At 44.1% G+C, this 20434-nt stretch overlaps 1 protein-coding gene and 2 non-coding genes across 3 annotated transcripts; all 3 read right to left on the bottom strand.

Moving 5' to 3' along the window:
• Window positions 1-6283: 6283 nt before the first annotated feature.
• LOC137363449 (histone H2A-like) lies at window positions 6284-6622 on the bottom strand. Its single transcript, XM_068027275.1, has one exon. It carries the CDS (start codon window positions 6620-6622, stop codon window positions 6284-6286), a length of 339 nt encoding a protein of 112 aa, XP_067883376.1.
• Window positions 6623-10548: 3926 nt separating this feature from the next.
• Window positions 10549-10622, bottom strand: trnat-ugu (transfer RNA threonine (anticodon UGU)). Its single transcript has one exon. It is a non-coding gene; the product is annotated as a tRNA-Thr (tRNA).
• Window positions 10623-17165: 6543 nt separating this feature from the next.
• trnan-guu (transfer RNA asparagine (anticodon GUU)) lies at window positions 17166-17247 on the bottom strand. The gene has a single exon. It is a non-coding gene; the product is annotated as a tRNA-Asn (tRNA).
• Between the last annotated feature and the right edge of the window lie 3187 nt (window positions 17248-20434).

Here is a 20434-nt window from a genome sequence, read left to right as displayed (position 1 = left end):
ATCAGGACCCGTCGGGTTAGGGTCAGGCAGGTAGCCATATTCTAGCATGAACTGAGACCTGGCTCCAAAAGCAACAAAATTGTGTTCTGGTCTGGAATGGAATTCTTCAATTGTTTCTGTTTGGCTTGGATTGGCTCATCGATTTTCTTGTTTTTCACTTTGTCGATGACTTTGAATAATTGTGGATCCTTCTTCAGGGTGTCTTCTTTCACCAGGTAGTTCTGACCTCTGATGATGTTGATCGTAATCAGCTTCAATTTGCTGATAGTTTTGGAAGTGAGCAGATTTCCTTTGCTTGAGTTTACAACATGGAACTCAGTCTGACATGTGGATCTATGGGAGGATTTGAAAGCTGCCCTTGCATTGGAGCATACAGTTGCATCCATCCAAACAGAGGTAGAGTAGAAGTGACAGTTCAGTCTGTCAATCATGGGACGTTTAATCTCAGGGTTGTGAGTTTGAGTGCTATTTAGATTTTCCCTATTTTTCGGCTTCAGTAGCAGAGAGTACAAGGAGTGTTTGAAATGAAATTCAACAACAGTATGAGAAAGTCTCACTTTCATTCGGGACTCTTAACTCTCTGCAGCATCTCGCTGTGAAAGATTGAACTTTATCTCATTTCTTTTTCAGCTGGGAGTCAGTGCAGCTCAGTGGGACTTCTGGCTGTCTCCCACCTCACAATTCATCAGTGCTGAGAAAGCAATGGGAAATATTACTCATGGCTGAGTAAGCAGAGGACACCGATTTAAGGTGATTGGGAAAAGAACCAAAGGCAACATGAGGAAAAACCTTTTTTTACGCAGCGAGTGGTTAAGATCTGATATGTACTGCCTGAGTGTGTGACGGAGGAAGGTTCAACCATAGCTTTCAAAAGGATATATGATAATTATCTGACGAGAAAAAAAAATCAGGTTTTCATGGAATACATGACGATGTGGCATGAGCTGAGTTGCTTGTGCAGAGAGGCAGCACAAGCACGATGAGCTGAAACCTCCTTTTGTGCTGTAAGTATTCTGTGATCTATGATTCTATACAAAGTGAAACCAACACTCACATCTGAGAAACTGACAGGTACAGTGTAAACCCCACACTAACAAACCAGCAAATGCCAGGGACAGATTAAAACAACAGGCCTAGACAAGAAACTGACAGATACTGTGTGAAACCCAAAAATCATTTCGCAGGATTTGGCAGTTAATGTGTAAAAACCTCTCTTCCATATCCATACTGCAAGGGACAAAGAAAAGTAGGTACAAAACCAGGCTCATACATGGAAGACTGAGAGATAAAAAGCAAAACACAGACTCACCTACAAGAGACAGACCATTACAGAGAATAAAACACACTCACTTAGAGGAGGTGCAGATTAAAAGCACATGCATGTAACAGAAATTGATAGGGATAGAATCAAACCCTTTCTCACACATGACACGAAAATTGGTGGTGTCGTAAATATTAGATTACAGGACGATATAGATCGTCTGAGGCATAGAATATAAGAGCAGGGCGTTATGATGGAGCTGTATAAAATGCTAGTTAGGCCACAGATGGAGTACTGTGTACTGTTCTGGGCACCACATGATAGGAAGGATGTGATTGCCCTGGAGAGGGTGCAGAGGAGATTCACCAGGATGTTGCCTGGACTGGGGAATTTCAGCTATGAAGAGAGACTGAAAAGGCGAGGGTTGTTTTCCTTAGAGCAGAGAAGGCTGAGGGGAGAGCTATACAGAATTATGAAGGGCATTGATAGTTTAGATAGGAAGAAAGTATTTCCATTAGCAAAGGGGTTAATAACCAGGGGGCGTAGATTTAAGGTAAGGGGCAGGAGGCTTAGAGGGGATTTGAGGAAAAAATTTTACCCAGAGGGTGGTTGGAATCTGGAACACACTGCCTGAAGGGGTGGTAGAGGCAGGAACGCTCACAACATTTTAGAAGTATTTAGATGAGCACTTGAAATGCCATAGCATACAAGGCTACGGGCCAAGTGCTGGATAATGGGAAATGGAATAGTTAGGTGCTTGATGGCTGGCACAGACACGATGGGCCGAAGGGCCTGTTTCAGTGCTGTATAACTCTATGACGCTATATCAGAAACTGATAGATCTGGACAAAAGCTGATGCTCACATACAAGTTGTTGAAAGATAGGTGGTGAAACTCACATCGCAATAGCAGAAACAAACAGTCACAGATCAAAAATTGAAACATACAGAGTAAAAACCCACATTGTCACACCAGAAATTCACGGTTACGAAGAGAAGCTGACTCTCTCCTCCCAGGCACTGACAGGTACAAAAGAAAACACGCACGAACATTCCAGGAAATGAAAGGCTGCATTTGCTGACAATGCCACCACTAGGTGGCGCTGCATCAGCACATGTGCAAAAGCAGCCTGTTCAAATAAAACGTCCCAGTCAGCGACGTTCTGGCAGCTCCCAGAACTAAAGATGGCGCTGCTCAAATAATCACACAAAGGCAATTAAAGCAAAACAAAGGCCATGTGTTTACATGGCAGCAGGGAATGGCCAGAGAGATCAGGCGGGGGAGAATGTCCGGAGAGAGCGGGGAGGAGGAGGAGAGCACACCCACCGCCACCAAGGTCTTCGGCCGCTCCCTCCCCACTTCCCCCATGCTCTCTACTTGCTTCCCCCACACTCTCTCCCCGCTTCCCCCACGCTCTCTACTTGCTTCCCACCCCTCTCCCCGCCCTCTCCCCTCACTTCCCCCGCTATGTCCCCCCACCCTCTCCAACCCCCACTTCCCCCGCCCTCTCCTTCTGTTAAGCTATTCCGTGACCTTGTCCTATCAATACCTTCTCCTTTGTTATCTCTTGCCCCACCCCCACTTTACTTGCTTAAAATCCTTTACATTTCTTATATCTTCCAGTTCTGAAGAAGGGTCACTGACCTGAAATGTTAACTCTGCTTCTCTCTCCACAGATGCTGCCAGACCTGCTCAGTTTTTCCAGCACTTTCTGTTTTTATCATCGATTTTCTTCTTTTTTACTTTGCTGATGTCTTTGAATAATTGTGGCTCCTTCTTCAGGGTGTCTTCTTTCACCAGGTCGTTCTGATCTCTGATGATGTTGATCGCAATCAGCTTCAATTTGCTGATAGTTTTGGAACTGAGCAGATTTCCTTTGCTTGATTCTACAACATGGAACTCAGTCTGACATGTGGACCCATGGGAGGATTTAAAAGTAACTTGGATGATCCCTAGTGGATCCCTAGTGGAGGAGTATCTGATCCATGGGAACCCAGGTTCAATCCCGGGTTTCAGCAATTCTGCTTCCTTATGCGTCCCTTGCCTTGGTTCTGATTTTCCAGTTGCACAATTTACTTTGAAATTATTTACCAAGCACCAGTGGATTGAATTTGAGAAACAACACAGAGTTATTTACAGCACAGAAGGTGGTCCTTTGGCCCATCATGTCCATGCTGGCTCTCCCTGGAGCAATCTGGTCAGTTCCACTCACCAGCTCGATCCCTTTCCTCTTGCAAGTTTCTTTCCTTCAAGTATCCATCCAATTTCCTTTTCAAATCATTGATTGTCTCTGCTTCCACCACACTCGTGGGCCAAGTCATTACCACCCACAACAGAAAAAAGTTCCACCTCATCAAGGATGCGAAATATTTATATCTTCTATATTTAGCTTATTCTCTATTTCTATGAGAATAGACTGGCAGTCAACATGAAAAGGAACCCAAAAATCTTTGAGCAGCATGTAAATGATAAGTGGGTAGTAAGAGGTAGAGTGCGGCCGATTAGGGACAAAGAGGGTAATATATGCTTGGAAGTGCAGGGCAATGTTAATCTACTTAATGAGTACTTTGTATCAGTGATCACTCAGGAAGTGGAATTTGACAAAATATCAGTGGAAGTGAAGAGAGTAGAGGCAATGGAGAGGGTACAAATTGAGAGAGGGAGGTACTAAAAAGGCGGAGCAAAGCGGCACCGCAAAGTGCTTCGTGATAATATCAAGGGCATCACTAAACCAGCAATCCGCCGCCTGGCTCGCCGCGGCGGGGTCAAGCGGTTCTCGGGTTTGATCTATGAGGGGACTCGCGGGAATGTGATCAGGGATGCGGTCACCTACACTGAGCACGCCAAGCGCAAGATGGTCACTGCCATGGATGTGGTGTACGTTCTGAAACAGCAGGGCCGCACTCCACGGATTCGGCGGCTGAACAACTCGACCCTTTCCAGCAAACACACAACAAAGGCTCTTCTAAGAGCCACCCACCGCCTCACACAGAGAGAGCAGTGACCTGGAAACGGGAGCTGGGATAGGCTGTTCAGAACTGACTGGAATAAATCTGTGCTGTATTCGGGAATAAAACTGGAATCCCCGAATTTGACATTTCACTTGCAGCAAGGATGTGCAGTGGATTTGATTTTCTAAACGGGCTGTGTAAACAGTGCCTGAGGTTCCACAGTTAGTTATTTCCCCAGTCGACACATGCCCTCAGTGAAATGCCACACCTTCTTCTTTGGCCTCCTTGTCTCGAGAGACAATGGGTAAGCGCCTGGAGGTGGTCAGTGGTTTGTGGAGCTGTGCCTGGAGTGGCTATAAAGACCAATTCGAGAGTGACAGACTCTTCCACAGGTGCTGCAGATAAAATTGGTTGTCAGGGCTGTTACGCAGTTGGCTCTCCCCTTGCGCTTCTGTCTTTTTTCCTGCCAACTGCTAAGTCTCTTCAACTCGCCGCACTATAGCCCCGCCTTTATGGCTGCCCGCCAGCTCTGGCGATCACTGGCAACTGACTCCCATGACTTGTGATCAATGTCACAGAACTTCATGTCGCATTTGCAGACGTCTTTAAAGTGGAGACATGGATGGCCGGTGGGTCTGATACCAGTGGCGAGCTCGCTGTACAATGTGTCCTTGGGGATCCTGCCATCTTCCATGCGGCTCACATGGCCAAGCCATCTCAGGCGCCGCTGGCTCAGTCGGGCCTATAAGCTGGGGATGTTGGTCACCTCGAGGACTTCTGTGTTAGAGATACGGTCCTGCCACCTGATGCCAAGGATTCTCCGGAAGCAGCGAAAATGGAATAAATTGAGGCGTCGCTCTTGGCTGACATATGTTGTCCAGGCCTCGCTGCTGGAGAGCAAGATACTGAGGACACAGGCTTGATACACTCGGACTTTTGTGTTCTGTGTCAGTGTGCCATTTTCCCACACTCACTTGGCCAGTCTGGACATAGCAGTGGAAGTCTTTCCCATGCACTTGTTGATTTCTGCATCGAGAGACAGGTTACTGGTGATAGTTGAGCCTAGGTAGGTGAAGTCTTGAACCACTTCCAGAGTGTGGTTGCTGATATTAATGGATGGAGCATTTCTGACATCCTGTCCCATGATGTTCGTTTTCTTGAGGCTGATGGTTAGGCCACATTCGTTGCAGGCAGTCGCAAACCTGTCGATGAGACTCTGCAGACACTCTTCAGTGTGAGATGTTAATGCAGCATTGTCAGCAAGGAGGAGTTCCCTGATGAGGACTTTCCGTACTTTGGTCTTCGCTCTTAGACAGGCAAGGTTGAACAACCTGCCACCTGATCATGTGTGGAGGAAAATTCCTTCTTCTGAAGACTTGAATGCATATGAGAGCAACAGGGAAAAGATGATCCCAAACAGTGTGGGTGCGAACAGTTCCGGATCCAAAACGTTAACTCTGCTTCTCGTTCCACAGATGCTGCCAGACCTGCTGAGTGGTTCCAGCATTTCTTGTTTTTATTACATTGGTTTAAATTGTCGACCTGGCAGAAAGTTAGAATTCGCAAAAGGCGCCAACTTCAGTGCCGGAAAGAAGTGATTACTGGAAAATCTATTTAAAGTTGTTCGTAAAATATTTTCCACCAACCTTTAAAAACCTTTGTTTATTCCGCTATTTTCGCCACAAATTCCTGGCGCTATTTTACGCACAGTTTTAACCTGTCATTTTTTTCCCATTTCTTATCTGTAACTGGCGGTAAAAGACTCCATTCAGCAATCCTTAAGGGACCAATAACTCGAACTTGGTGTGGAAAGGAATAAATTAGACTATTGGTAATTCCCTTCACACAGGGATCAGGGGGACAGTGAGAAGCCACTGAAATAGTTGCTTAAACATTTTAAATAGATCCTATTCTGTCCTGTTACTGACATGCTGGAATTAGACAGTAATCAGCCCTTTCACAGAGACTGTGGGTGGCTCTGAAAAGAGCCTTTGGGTTATTAGATGACATTTTGGCCGCTTTCCTTTTTCTGGAAGCTCTGAGCGCTGGTTTTCTTGGGCAGCAGCACGGCCTAGATATTAGGCAGCACCCCGCCCTGTGCGATGATCACTCCTCCCAGCAGCTTGTTGAGCTCCTCGTCGTTGCGGACGGCCAGCTGCAGGTGTCTGGGGATGATACGGGTCTTCTTGTTGTCCCGGGCCGCGTTACGGGCCAGCTCGAGGATTTCAGCGGTCAGATACTCGAGCACAGCAGCCAGATAGACCGGGGCTCCCGCACCCACACGCTCAGCATAGTTACACTTTCTCAGGTGCCTGTGAACACGGCCCACCGGGAACTGCAGTCCAGCCCGGGAGGAGCGAGACTTGGCCTTGGACCGAGAGTTCCCGCTGGTCTTCCCTCTTCCAGACATTTCCACAATCTCACAAATACTTTCACAAAGAATGGATAACTACCTCAGCATTAAGCATCCACATGGGGTAGACAGGATGGTCAAGCAGTCTGAAATGGTGCATTCAGATCACAACGCTCTCTGGAGGGGTGGGTTTAAATCCCACTTCTGACAAGTTGTGCTTTGACATGACTACAGGCATTTGGGAGCAGTGGTGAAAAACACAGAGCATGAAAGAATTTTGACAAGCAAAATCAAAACGAATTCAAAGATATTTCTTCAATACATGGGAGTAAGAGGCAACAGAGGAAAAAGTAGGGCCCATCAAAGAACTAAAAAGTAACCTATGTGTCAGGGTTGAAGATGTTGGTATGTTTGTTAATGAATACTTTACTGTCTTCACAAATGAGGGGGTGATGCAGACATTATAATTAAGGAGAAGGAGTGTGAAGCATTGGACATGATAAACTGAGGGGGAGAAGAAGTATAAATGGGATGAGCATCCTTGAAAGTGGATAAATCATCAGGGCCGGATGAAATGTACCCCAGGCTGTTAAAAGAAGCCAGTGAGGAAATAGTGGAAGGTCTGACCATCAGTTTCCAATCCCTCACTGGATACAGGTGTGATGTCAGAGGATTGGAGGTCTCTGCAATAAAAGCAAAATTCTGCAGATGCTGCAAATCTGAAATAAAAACTATTAGTGCTGGAAATACACAGCAGGTCTGGCAGCATCTGTGGAGAGAGAAACAAAGTTAACATATCTGTTCTGATGAAAAGTCACTGACCTGAAATGTTAACTTTGCTTCTCTCTCCACAGATGCTGCCAGATCTGCTGTGTATTTGCAGTACATTTTGTTTTTATTGCTAACATTGCACCATTGTTGAAAAAGGAAGCAAGACCGAATAATTAAAGGCCAGTCAGCCTAACCTCAATAGTGGGTGAATTATTGGAATTAATTCTGAGAGACAGGATAAACTGTCACTTAGAAAGGCTCAGATTAATCAAGTATCATCAGCATGGATTTGTTAAGGGAAGCTCCTGTCTGACTATCTTGAGTGAATTTTTTGAAGAAGTAACAATGAGGATTGTGAGGGTAGTGCAGTTGATGTGGCCTACATGGATTTTAGCAAGACTTTTGACAAGGTCCCACATGACAAACCGGTTAAAAAAAATAAAAGCACATGGGATCCAGGGGAATGTAGCAAGCTGGACATAACATAGACTCGGTGGCAGGAAGCAAAAAGGAATTGGGTACGGGTGTTTGTGCAACTCGAGGTCTGTTTCAAGTGGTGTTCCACAGGGCTCAGAACTAGGTTCCCTGCTTTTTGTGGTATAAATTAATGATTTGGACATGAATGTAGAGGGCATAATCAAGACGATTGCAGATGACATGAAAATTGTCCGTGTTGTTGATAGCGAGGAGGATAGCTGTACACTGCAGGAAGAAATCAATAGACTGGTCAGGTGGGGAGAATAGTGGCAAATGGAATTCAAATTGGACAAGTGTGAGGTGATGCATTTGGGAGGTCAAAAAAGGCACAGGAATACACAATTAATGGGAGAACACTGAACTGTGTAGAGGAAGTGAGGGACGTTGGAGCGAATGTCCACAGATCCCTGAAGGTAGCAGGACAGGTCAAAAAGGTGGTTCAGCAGGTATATGGAATCCTTTCCTTTATTAGCTGAGGTATAGAATATAAGGGTGATCTGGGTGTCCTTGTCAATAAGTCACTGAAAGCTAACATGCAGGTGCAGCAAGCAATTAGGAAAGCTAATAGTATGTTAGCCTTTATCGCAAGAGGATTTGAGTACGGGAGTCGTGAATTCTTGCTTCAATTGTACAGAAACTTGGTTAGACCGCACTTGGAATACAGTTTTGGTCTCCTTACCTTAGGAAGGATATTATTGCCATGGAGGGAGCTCAACGAAGGTTCATCAGACTTCTTCCAGGGATGGTGGGACTGTTGTATGAAGAAAGGTTGGAGAAACTGGGGCTGTATTCTCTAGAGTTTCAAAGAATGGGAGGTGATCTCATTGAAACCTACAAAATACTTAAACGACAGTCAGGGTAGATGCAGCTAAGATCCCTGGTTGGGGAGCCGAGAACCAAGGGAAGGAATTTCAAAATAAGGGAGTAGCCGCTTAGGACAGAGATGAGGAGAAATTTCTTTACTCAGAGGTTTGTGAATCTTTGGAATTCTCTACCCCAGAGGGCTGTGGAAGCTCAGTCATTGAGTATGTTTAAAGCAGAGATTGACAGATTTCTAAATACAAATGACATAAGGGAATATGAGGAAAGTGTGGGAAAAGGGCATTGAAGTGGACGATCAGCCATGATCATATTGAATGGTGGGGCAGGCTCGATGGGCTGAATGGCCGACTCCTGCTCTTACGTTCCTATGTTCCTAACTCCACATGATCAGCGAGGCACAGCCTCAGGCCGACTTGGTGGGTGGTGCAAACAGATATTACTGCTTCTGATCTTCACCAGAACAGAGAGTGAGATGTAACATTGATCATCAATCAGACTGTGAGAGAATACAACAGAATAAAACACATGGAGAGACACTGTGGAATAACAAATAGATTTGATTGGAATGTTGAATTCTGATTGGAATGGATAAAACAGCAGATTAGATTGGGATTCTCATTGATCTGGGACAGAAAAGAGAAACTGATGGAAGGAAGGGAAGAAGAAAGAAAAGAAAGGATGGAACTGTTCACTTTTTTCAGTTTTTTCACTCACCCATCAAAGCTGGATAAAAAAAGTTGCAAATAACAGAGAATTTCACCAGAAAGGGAGATTAAGTGCTGTCGAAACCTTGGATCGAAGGATGCCCCAACAGATCATTTGTTTAACTGTCTCCTCACTGGGGGATTTCAAGCAGTGAGTAATATTATTCTCTACTTTTGTTAAATGAACCCAGAACTGTCACTTGGAGTTAATATCTGTGTTCCGACTCCTGAATTATAAAATTGTGACTTTATCAATATTTTCTGGTCACATTTCCTGCTGAAAGAACTAAGAACTCTTTTCTAATTTACACAATACTATATACACACTCTTCAAGCCTCCTAAGCTGGCATCCTTGGTGCTGCTCTCTCTTCTCCCAAACCTCATCTCATTTGACTGTTACATCATCACTCAGACAGTGGGAGGGGTTGATCCCACTGTCTTCAGCATTAACCCTTTACATCCTTATACTACACTGTCTGTCAGAAAAAAATGGAGAAAGGGAACTTCCTTCATTTATCGAAAAACCAGCTGCTCCCAGTTGAAAATCAACTCAAACCCATCAGAGAGAGAGAGAGAGAGACTGTCAGAGAACTTCCTGCATCCAGTCCTGACCCTGTCACACTCAGCAGATGCTCACCCAGACCCCACTCTCATCAACACTGAACATTGTTACCGAGACACTTCAAATACTGTTGAGAAAAGGCAGGAAAGGTCAAAGTTCACAGCTGTTTTGAATAGAACAAAGTTTGATATCTCCTCACCGTTTCTCGGCAACCACATGAGACAATGGTTTTCTTATTTGGTTCCTTTGATTTTTCTTGTTCCTGACTGAGAAATATTCCAAACCTCAGATCAACCCTCCCACTTGTGTCGTGTCCCAGTCTCAGTTACAAGCAACACATAATGACACACACACTTTGAAACAGACAACACGGTCACACTTTCCTTCAGTGAGATTAGGGTCGAGCTTTTTTTCCAGGTCGAATGCAACTGTGAACAAATTTGTATCAAAGAAGTTGCCTTTGAAATATCAGCACTGAATTTCTGAACGAGGAGGAAGAGCCATTCCAAACTCACATCCTTCACAAAGGCTGTTTTCTCCTGTGAATGAAATTCATCATGTAATTTGAATTCTAAGTTAAAGTTCACAAGACACAGACATAAATGTTGATACAGAAACTTCTCAAGCATATTGCAAATATGAAATAAGGCTCCGCTGGGAATCGAACCCAGGATCTCCTGTTGACAAGACAGGTACTTTAACCAACTAAGCTACAGAGCCAGATCACAAGTGCTGTTGCAATTGAAATCTGAGGTGGTTACTATTTATTCTCATCCCACTTCTCCACAGGTCACAACAAAAATTTTAACTTTTCCCACTTACTGATACAGTCAATCATATGCTCTATTTTTCCCAGAATAGGAGACACTTAATGAACAACAAAATTATCAGTTTCTTATAGAACAAGTTTTAACTAATCATGAAGTAAAGCATAAACACACAGGTGGAAATTTTAAAAGTTCCCTTTTTACCTTAACCAACATTTAAAGTCCCTTTCTTACCTCAGCTGAACACACGCACACACACATACTGAAAAAAAAGAGAGTTTTCTATACAATTCAGGGCTCTGTTAAAGACAAAAAAAACACTTGGACTGATTACTTGCTCATTTCTGAAGAAAACAGCAGATGAGATATGTTGTTCCAAAATTGACATGCTGTCTAATTTCCGAGTACATGTACACAGGTCACTCGGTTCTTTTAAAAGAGTTTATTTAGAGGCGGGGTTGAGAATTAATTTTAGCAGGCTTTCTTCAAAGACAGAATATGAGACGAATTGACACAGTGTACTTCTCAGAGTCTTTTCAAGATTTGCTGCAAAACAAGGTGGGTTGCGGTCTTTTCTCATTCCTTGACACTTCTTCTGGCTAACTTTATCAGCTGCTCACTCCAGAAGGTAAAACACAATGACTGCTCCAAACAAAAGCTTGCGATTTTTCTGCCCTCTTTGGTGCGCGCTGCTGCTGCCGGGCTTGTCCAATCAAGAGGCACGACTGACTTCTCTGTCCACATTTCCCCGTTACCAGGGCTTCTGTTCTACATTTATCTTGAGTTGTGACAACTTGTCAACATAGTTGTCAAATTAATACTTTCAGTGTCCTCTTGAAAAATAACTGGTCTTACATTTATTCAGTTTGATTATAATTTCCTTAACAAAATAAAATTCACAAAAAAAAAATTCAAAGTCCCTTCCATAACATCATGTACTTTCCCTGAGCTACAGGTTATTGCAAGTCTCTCTGGCTGTGTTTTTTTCTGTTGATTTTGCACTCAGGTTCTTTCTGAATCCATGTGTTTGCAGTTCTTTGTGCGTGAGAGACATGGAGATATGCTTAAAGATTTCCCAACAAATTAGTCATATCTCCGTCTTTCTCCGAACTTTGTACAAACACATTAATGTGGGAATCACACACACCAGGCCGTCAAACCTCTCCGCTAAACATTGAAAGGTGACAGTGTTTATTGTGACGGGGTTCCATTTATTCAGACACATCTGGTATAAAGGTAATAGTGATCAAGATGTGATTCACACATGTAATGTATTTGTATATTATGTTCATGAGGGAATGATGTAAATAAACACGTCCTTGCACTTCCCACACTTGGTGTACATTTTCTCTGCTGATGCCCCCTGAATATATCAGAGAAAATGGTGATGAGGATGAGATAAAAGTCCGAAAATATTGGCAGCAAACAGCAGCAGGGACTGCAGTGAACCAGATCAGCCAGCTCCTGGTGAGCTACCTGCTCGGATGGTGGAGGTTTTGGGTGGATTGTGTGAAGCCTGGGCCACAGACTGTCTCCTCAGTTGAATGAGATGCCGCAGGGTCTTAGCGTGCATCCGATTCAAAGTGATATTTTGGGAAAATATGGCTACACCCAAGGGATACATGGCTCGGAACCTATGAGAGGGCTCGAGAACCATTCAGTTCATATATTGAAAGAATTGAAATGTTTTTCAGAGCTAATAACATATTGGAATGTGAAGATGAAAAAATAGAGGTCAAGACTCAGAATAAAGCAATTCTTGAGGGCAAGAAAGCAATTTTGCTAATGGAAATTAGCCTGGAAGTGTACGACCAGCTAACAAAGCTTCCTGCTCCTATCAAGGCAAAAGATGTGCCATTCAAAACAATCATCACCAAGTTAGAGGAACATTTCAACCCTAAGCCACTAGAGATCACGGCAAGCTAAAAATTTGGAACCAGAAAGCAGAAAAGTAGTGAAACAGTTGGTGAGTACATTGTGACACTGAAGAATTTATCACTGCATTGCAGCTTTGGCACATTCTTAGACAGTACATTATGAGACAGATTTGTGCTTATATTGGTGAATGAGAAAAGATACGAAACACACAGAATCCTACATTTGAGCTAGCGTGTCAGATTGCTCTTTCCATGGAGATAGCATCAAAGAATGCTCGGGAATTTCATCCTGTGCCAGTGATAGTAACACACTTCAGGGGAGCTTAAAAAAAACTGGAAAATCGGCTTTCAAATGGCAGATAAAATTTACACAGAGAATTATGAAGTGATACAATTTGGGAGGAAGAATAAGGAGAGGCCATATAAATGAAATGTTACAATTCTAAAGTGGGTGCAAGAACAAAGAGACAATGTACACCAATCTTAGAAGGTTTGAAAAGGCTGCTAAGAGAAAACAGGACACTTGGCTTTATTAATAGAGGCATAGAGTAAACGTAAATAAGTTATGATAAACCTTTATAAAATACTGGGTCTGAATGGCCTACTCCTGTACCTCCACAGAAAGCTTCCATTCCAGGTTTACACACACTTGTCAGGATCATTCTCCATAGATCCCACCACTCCATGCAAGGATATCTCCCTCACGATCAGATCACAGGTCCTTAGTCCTACCACATCCAGTCATGAATGATGGTGGACAGATGAGATGAGGAGGCTCCAAAAACATCCCCATCCTCAATGATGTTGGAGACAAAGCTGAAGCATTTCTAACAATCTTCTGTCAGAAATTGCTCAGTGGATGATTCATCTCGGCCTCCTGAGGTCCCCAGCATCACAGTTTCCAGTCTTCAGCCAATTCGATTCATTCCACATGATAGTAAGAAACAGATGAAGACACTCGATACAGCAAAGACTATGGGCCCTAACAACATTCCGGCTCTAGTACTGAAGACTTGTGCTCCAGAACTAGCTGCACTCTCAGCCAAGCTGTTCCAGTAGAGCTGCAACACAGGCATCTACTCGACAATGTGGAAAATTGCCCAAGTGTGCCCTCTCCATAAAAAAAATCAGGACAAATGCAATCTGACCAATTACCACCCCATCAGTCTATTATCAATCAGCAGCAAAGTGATGGAAGATGTCATCAACAGTGCGATCAAGCACCACACACTTGGCAATAATCTGCTCATTGATGCTCAGTTTAGGTTCTGCCAGGGTCTCTCGGCTCCAAGCAAACACTAGCAGGTAGAGTATAATATGGGAAAATGTGAGGTTATCCACTTTGGTAGGAAGAATGGAAAAGCAAAATATTACTTAAATTGCAAGAGACGACAGAATGCTACGGTGTAGAAGGATCTGGGTGTCCTTGTACATGAATCACTAAAAGTTGGCATGCAGGTAGAGCAAATAATTAGGAAGGCAAATGGAATGTTACCTTTTATTTCAAGGGGAATGGAGGACAAAAGCAGAGAAGTCTTGCTGCAAATGTACAGGGGTGTTGGTGAAAACACACCGAGAGTACCGTGTACAGTTTTGGTTTCCTTATTTAAGGAGGGATATCCTTGCAGTAGAGGCAGTTCAGAGAAGGTTCACTGGATTGATTCCTGTGATGAAGGGGTTGTCTTATGAGGAGAGTTGAGCAGGCTGGACCTGTACTCATTGGAACTGAGAAAAAATGATAGGTGATCGTATTGAAACATATAAGATTCTGAGGGGGCTTGACAGGGTAGATGCTGAGAGGATGTTTCCCCTCATGGTGGAATCTAGAACTCAGGGACACGGTTTCAGAATTAGGGGTTTTCCATTTAAGAAGGAAATGAGGCGGAATTTCTTCTCTCAGAGATTCATTAATCTTTGGAATTCTCTAGCGCAGAGAGCAATGGAGGCTGGATCATTGAATGTCTTCAAGACTGAGTTCGACAGACTTTTATCTACCAGGAAGTCAAGGGTTATGGGGAGCCGGAAGAAAGTGGGAGTGAGGCCATGATCAGGTCAGCTATGATCCTATTGAATGGCGGAGCAGGCTCGAGGGGCAAAATGGCCTACTCCTGCTACTATTTCTTCTGACCTCATTGCAGATTGGTTCAAACAGAGACGAATTTTAGATTAGATTTTTTTTTTTTTAGATTAGTGACACAGCACTGAAACAGGCCCTTCGGCCCACCGAGTCTGTGCCGAACATCAACCACCCATTTATACTAATCCTACACTAATCCCATATTTCTAACAAACATCCCCACCTGTCCCTATATTCCCCGACCACCTACCTACACTCGTGACAATTTATAATGGCCAATTTACCTATCAACCTGCAAGTCTTTTGGCAGGAAACCGGAGCACCCGAAGAAAACCCACGCAGACACAGGGAGAACTTGCAAACTCCACACAGGCAGTACCCGGAATCGAATCCGGATCCCTGGAGCTGTGAGGCTGCGGTGCTAACCACTGCGCCACTGTGCCGCCCCAGAATGAGTGGAATTCCAGAGGAGAGGTGAGAGTGATTGCCCTTGAGTGAGTGTGGCATCAAGGATCCCAGCAAAATTGAAGTCAATTGGAATCGGGGGAAAACTCTCCACTTGGTGGAGTCGTACCTCGCACAAAGCAAGATGGTTGTGGTTAGTGGAGGCCAATCATCTCAGCCCAGGACATTGCCTCAGGAGTTTCTCAGGGTAGTGTCCTAGGTCCAGACATCCTCAGCTGTTTCATTGTTAACTCAGAAGAGTCAGAAGCGGGAATGTTCCCTGCTGATTCACAATTCCTCAGATACTGAAGCAGTCTGTGCCCACAAGCAGCAAGACCGATACAACGTTCAGGCTTCAGCTGATAAGTGACAAGCAACCTTCTGGCCACACAAGTGCCAAGCAGTGAACATCTCCAATGAGAGAAAATCAAACCATCCACCTTTTGATATTCAGCAGCATTACCATCGCTGAATCCCTCACCATAAACATATTGGGGGTTACCATTGACCAGAAACTAAACTAGACCAGTCACATCTATGCTGCGGCCATAAGCGTAGGTCAGAGATTGGGAATTTTGCAGCAAGTATCTCACCTCCTGATACACCAAAACCTGTCCACTATCTACAAGGCACAAGTCAGGAGTGTGATGGAATACACCTCACTCAACAACACTCAAGAAGCTCAACACCATCCAGGACAAAGCATCCCACTTGATCAGAACCTAACCCACCACCTTAAACATTCACTTCCTCCACCCAAGTACACAGTGGCTGCAGTGTGTACCATCTCCATATGAATTGCAGTAACTTGCCAAGTATCCTTCAACAGCACCTTCCAAGCCCGTGACCACTACCACCTCGAAGGACAAGGGCAGCAGATGCATGGGAACTCACTATCTGCAGTTTCCCCTCCAAGTCACTCACCATCCTGACATGGAACTATATCCCCATTTCTTCGCTATTGTTGGGTCACAATCCTGGAACTCCCTCCCCAATAGCACTGTGGGTGTTCCTACACCATATGGACTGCAGTGGTTCCCGAAGGCAGCTCACCACTACTTTCTCAAAGGCAATTAGGGATGGGTAATAAATGCTAGACTTATCAGCGATACTCGCGCCCAAGAATGAATAAAAACCAAATCACTCTCCAAAGATTCCCCACAATTCAGGCTTGGACATTTATTTCAGGAGCACAGAGCTTTATATAACTACAACATGAGTTCCAATCTTCAGATTCCATTAGCCTTTCACATTATTTTCTACCAGTCCACTAGCTTTTAGTGATTCAGCACTCGGGTCTCTGCTTCCCCAGTTTCTAACATCTCACCACTTATAAAAAACACTCTGATCTATCTTTCGTAGGTCCTAGATGACCCCTCATTTTAAACTCCATCTGCCAAAGCATTGCTCACTCACTTAATCTATCAAGAAGATTTGAAAATAAATTTCTTGCCAAAGGATAATGTTCTGCTTCTGCTCCCTCGCCGTTTGCTTTTCCCGTTAGTCTTTCATTTGGTGTAAATCCAGAGAAAGTAAAGATGGAAGGAAGGGAGGGAGGGAAAAATCTTCCTCCTTTTCGTGACCCCAATTTGATCTTCATTCCAGTCCAATTTGGTGAAGAATTCCAATTGTCTGTCTCAATTTTAATAAAGTATAAACAATTCTGGAATCACCTTCTAGATATTTAGTTTAGAGATACAGCACTGAAACAGGCCCTTCGGCCCACCGAGTCTGTGCCGACCATCAACCACCCATTTATACTAATCCTACACCAATCCCATATTCCTACCACATCCCCACCTGTCCCTGCCACCTACCTATACTAGGGGCAATTTATAATGGCCAATTAACCTATCAACCTGCAAGTCTTTGGCATGTGGGAGGAAACCAGAGCACCCGGAGAAAACCCACGCAGACACAGGGAGAACTTGCAAACTCCACACAGGCAGTACCCGGAATTGAACCCAGGTCGCTGGAGCTGTGAGGCTGCGGTGCTAACCATGGCGCCGCCAAGATATTGACAAGAAGAGGTTTCCAGGCCGACTGAACACAAAATTTCCCCCCCTGGAAACAACAATGCACTCGACAGTTCATAAACTAACAAGGATGGGATTTGAACCCACACGCGCAAAGCACAATAGATTAACAATCCATCATGTTAACCTCTCCGCCACCTTGTCAACTGTTTTGGTGTGATGGTCACCTTCAGCTCAGATCCTGACTGTGCAGACAGATGTGCAATGATGGAAATGTAGCTTCTGTTAGTAAATGAAATTTCCATCACATCAGGTCATGGCCTGTTGGGAATGGAGCGGTGTGAAACATTCCAGACCATGCCCAACACGTTTCTACTCAGTGTGAAAACTCACCACGGAAAGAGTGGAACATACAAACATTTGATCACACCATGATCAACATCATTCAGACACCTGAACCATTAGGTCAATGACGAAGTCATGATGACTTCTAATTTCTCATGAAATGAAAACTGAACTGACTGGAAGAATTGCTTTAACTCCACATGATCAGAGAGACACAGCCTCAGCCGACTTGTCAGGTGGCGTAAACAGATATTACTGCTTCTGATCTTCACCAGAACAGAGAGTGAGATGTAACATTGATCATCAAACAGACTGTGAGAGAATACAACAGAATAAAACACATGGAGAGACACTGTGGAAAAACAAATAGATTTGACTGGAATGTTGAATTTTAATTGGAATGGATAAAACACCAGAAACAGCAGATTAAATTGGGATTCTCATCATTATATTGATCTGGGACAGAAAAGAGAAACTGATGGAAAGAAGGGAAGAAGGAAGAAAAGAAAGGATGGAACTGTTTACTTTTTTCAGTTTTTTCACTTGCCCATCAAAGCTGGATAAAAAAGTTGCAAATAACAGAGAATTTCACCAAAAAGGGAGATTAAATGCTACCGAAACCTTGGATTGAAGGATGCCCCAACAGATCACCTGTTTAACTGTCTCCTCACAAGTGGATTTCAATCAGTGAGCAATATTATTCACTACTTTTTTTGTGAAATAAACCCAGAACTGTCACTTGGAATTAATATCTGTGTTCCGACTCCTGAATAATAAAATTGTGAGTTTCTCGATATTTTCGGGACACATTTCCTGCTGAAAGAACTAAGAACTCTTTTCTAATTTACACAATACTATATACACACTCATCAAGCCTCCTAAGCTAGCATCCTTGGTGCTGCTCTCTCTTCTCCCAAACCTCATCTCATGTGACTGTTACATCATCACTCTGACAGTGGGAGAGGTTGATCCCACTGTCTTCAGCATTAACCCTTTACATTCTTATGCTACACTGTCTGTCCAAAAAATGGTTAGAGAACTTCCTTCATTTATCGAAACACCAACAGCTGCCAGTTGTAAATCAACTCAAACCCATCAGAGAGAGAGAGAGAGAGACTGTCAGAGAACTTCCTGCATCCAGTCCTGACCCTGTCACACTCAGCAGCTGCTCACCCAGACCCCACCCTCATCAACACTGAATACTGTTACCGAGACCCTTCAAATAATGTTTATAAAAGGCGGAAACATTCAAAGTTCATCGCAGTTGGACTGAATAGAACAAAGTTCAATATCTTTTCACCGTCACTCAGTGACCACATGAGAGACAGTCCTTAAATCAGTAGCATAAATTATCAGCTGTAAGAATGTTTGTCATTGGGTTGAATAATTTCTGTGTGAGAAATATTCCAGCATCATAAACCAGGGGAACGTGCTGACTGAGCTGTGTCTTCATCTCTTCTGGTCAGTCGGACAGTTCACCCTTCATTCTGCTCTGATTCGCTTTCCCCAAGCGGATCTTCAGATTCTCAAATAGTCACAGAATCGTACAGCATAGAAACAGGTCCTTCGGCCCACCGCATCCATGTCGACCACAATGCCTATCTATACTAATCCCACCTGCCTGCATTAATTCCATATCCCTCTCTGCCTTGCTCATTCAAGTACCTGTCCAGATGCCTCTTAATTGTCACTACTGTTCCTGCCTCCACCACCTCCTCAGGCAGCTCATTCCAGATACCCACGATTCTTTATGTGAAAAATTTACCCCTTTGATCCCCTTTAAACCTCCTCCATCTCACCTTAAATCAATGCCCTCTAATTTTAGTCAACCCTCCCATGGGAAACAGACTCTGGCTATCTATGCTATCTATGCCTCTCATAATTTTATATACCTCTATCATGTCTCCTCTCAGCCTCCTTCACTCCAGGGAAAACAGACCCAGCCTGTCCAATCTCTCTTGATAACTCATGCCCTCCAAACCAGGCAACATCCTTGTGAATCTTTTCTGCACCCTTTCTAGCTTAATCACATCTTTCCTGTAATGCGGCAACCAGAACTGCACACAGTACTCCAAATATGGCCTAACCAACGTTATGTATAACTGTAACATGACGTCCTAACACTTGTACTCAATGCCTCGGCTGATGAAGGCAAGCATGCCATACGCCCCCTTCACCACCCTGTCTACCTGTGTTGCCACTTTCAGGGAACTATGTACTTGCACACCAAGGTCTCTCTGCTCAACAACACTCCCCAGAGCCCTGCCATTCACTGTATATGTCCTGCCCTGGCTTAACTTCACAAAATGCATCACTTCACACTTGTCTGCATTAAATTCCATTTGCCAAGCCCTTGTCCACTTTCCCAGTTGATCTATATCCTGTTGTAACCTTAGACAACCTTGTTCACTGTCCACTATACCACCAATTTTGGTGTCTTCTGCAAACTTACTAATCATGCCCCTTACATTCACATCCAAGTCATTAATATATATGAAAAACAACAGGGGGTCCAGCACCGATCCCTGCGGCACACCACTGGTCACCGGCCTCCAATCTGAAAAACAACCGTCCACTACCACCCTCTGCCTCCTATCACCAAGCCAATTTTGCATCCAATTTGCGAGCTCATCCTGGATCCCATTTGTTCGAACCTTCTGGACCAGCCTACCAAGTGGGACCTTGTCAAAGGCCTTGCTAAAGTCCATGTAGACAACATCCATCGCCCTGCCCTCGTCAATCCTCTTGGTCACTTCCTTGAAAAACTCAATCAAATTCGTGAGACATGATTTCCCACGCACAAAGCCATGCTGACTATCGCTAATCAGACCATGCCTTTCCAGAAGCATATAAATTCTGTCCCTCAGAATCCCTTCCAATAACCTTCCCACCACTGATGGAAGACTCACCGGCCTGTAGTTTCCTAGCTTATCCCTTCTGCCCTTCTTAATAAAGGCACAACATTAGCTATCCTCCAGTCTTCCGGTACCTCACCCGTAGCTAACGATGACACAAAAATCTCTGCCAGGGCCCCAGCAATCTCCTC

This window comes from Heterodontus francisci, unplaced genomic scaffold (assembly GCF_036365525.1).
Source record: "Heterodontus francisci isolate sHetFra1 unplaced genomic scaffold, sHetFra1.hap1 HAP1_SCAFFOLD_61, whole genome shotgun sequence".
In the NCBI taxonomy this organism is placed as follows: Eukaryota; Metazoa; Chordata; class Chondrichthyes; order Heterodontiformes; family Heterodontidae; genus Heterodontus; species Heterodontus francisci.
This window is presented reverse-complemented; position numbering and strand designations above follow the sequence as displayed.

What these genes read in the sequence shown, in the direction of transcription:
- LOC137363449 (XM_068027275.1), bottom strand. Translation starts at nt 6,622, where the DNA reads ATGTCTGGAAGAGGGAAGACCAGCGGGAACTCTCGGTCCAAGGCCAAG.